The sequence below is a fragment of the Echinops telfairi genome, unplaced genomic scaffold (genome assembly GCF_000313985.2).
Source record: "Echinops telfairi isolate 266 unplaced genomic scaffold, ASM31398v2 ScPeMD7_5592;HRSCAF=6446, whole genome shotgun sequence".
NCBI lineage: Eukaryota > Metazoa > Chordata > Mammalia > Afrosoricida > Tenrecidae > Echinops > Echinops telfairi.
The window spans coordinates 944,765-945,850 of record NW_022109491.1 but is presented as its reverse complement, the minus strand read 5'-3'; the positions used below and the strand labels follow the sequence as shown (position 1 = coordinate 945,850).

Sequence of the window (1,086 nt, the reverse complement as noted above, 5' to 3'; positions counted from 1 at the left end):
CCCCCCGCTGCATCCAGAGTGGCAAGAGTCAGCCGTATCGCTGACCTGAGTGTCTCTCTTGACAGGACCAGAATCCCTCGGGCCCTCGAGGCTGCCCCTTGCGATCTCCACAGAAGAAGATCCAGAGCACGTCCCCCAGCAAAGACTACGCCTTCAACACCCTGACCCAGCTTGAGATGGACCTCGTGAAGTTTGTGTCCAAGGTGCGGGAGCTCAAGGACTCGGTGGCGAGCCCCAGCCTCAAGGCACAGCAAGGAGACCTGCCCTTGGATCAGCTCAACAACGTCACCATCTACGAGATCTGGGGTGAGGAGTACCCCGAGTGAGCGCGTCTGGGCGTCCACCCAGAAGACACGGGCTGAGTGCAGACAGGCCGGGTGCAAAGCAGTGAAACTGTCGTGAAGAAAAGCCACCCCGCCTTGAGACTTCCTCGATACAGAGCTTTCTCCTTCCTACCTAGAATTAAAAATGAAATGTGAGCCCAGTCGCCCTCAAAGTGCCTGCTTGTTGGCCCGTTGACCTTCCGTCTCCTCCAGGCCTGCGGGTGGAGGCAGGGTCTGGGGAGCGGCGGGGAAACAGAACACCATTCTTGACCTTGGGGCAGCATCTTCATGGAACGCTGTTTTCTCACGGAGCTGTGTACACAGAAAAGGTTTCTCCTCGAAACAAAAGGGGTTTTATCCTTGGGATGCACTGGGCTGTGGAAGCCACCTTTTAGTTGTAGGTGTGAAAGGAAAGCGGCAGCCGTGTCAGGGGAACACTAGAATCGTTGGGTTCTTTGATCGCTAGAAACACCCATGCGCTCCACCGCCTGGACTCTGTGTATTGATTGATTATCTTGTCCCCAAACTCGCAGAGGTTACGTCGGTGGAGTGGGAAGGAGCTAAAGTGGAGACGCCATTCCTATTCTCTGTCCCTGGGGTTCAGGGCAGGTGAGCGGCCAGGTGTTCCCAAACTAGTGGATGTGAATGTTCTTCATAGCACTTAGTGCAATAGCAATGTGTGGCGCTGTCAGCATGGCTCAGGAAAGGACAGGGGGACTGCTGACCCCACCCCCACAGTAGGGAGCCGCGGGGGGAGGAGCAT

At 56.4% G+C, this 1,086-nt stretch overlaps 1 protein-coding gene across 1 annotated transcript in view; it reads left to right on the top strand.

Moving 5' to 3' along the window:
* LOC101649349 (protein FAM209B) overlaps positions 1-479 on the top strand; it is a 4,754-nt gene extending 4,275 nt beyond the window's left edge. Inside the window, exon 3 of the mRNA XM_004698335.2 lies at positions 66-479. Within this exon, the coding sequence (XP_004698392.1) occupies positions 66-326 (261 nt within the window). The 3' untranslated portion in view covers positions 327-479. The remainder of the gene's footprint in view (positions 1-65) is intronic.
* The last annotated feature ends 607 nt before the right edge of the window (positions 480-1,086 follow it).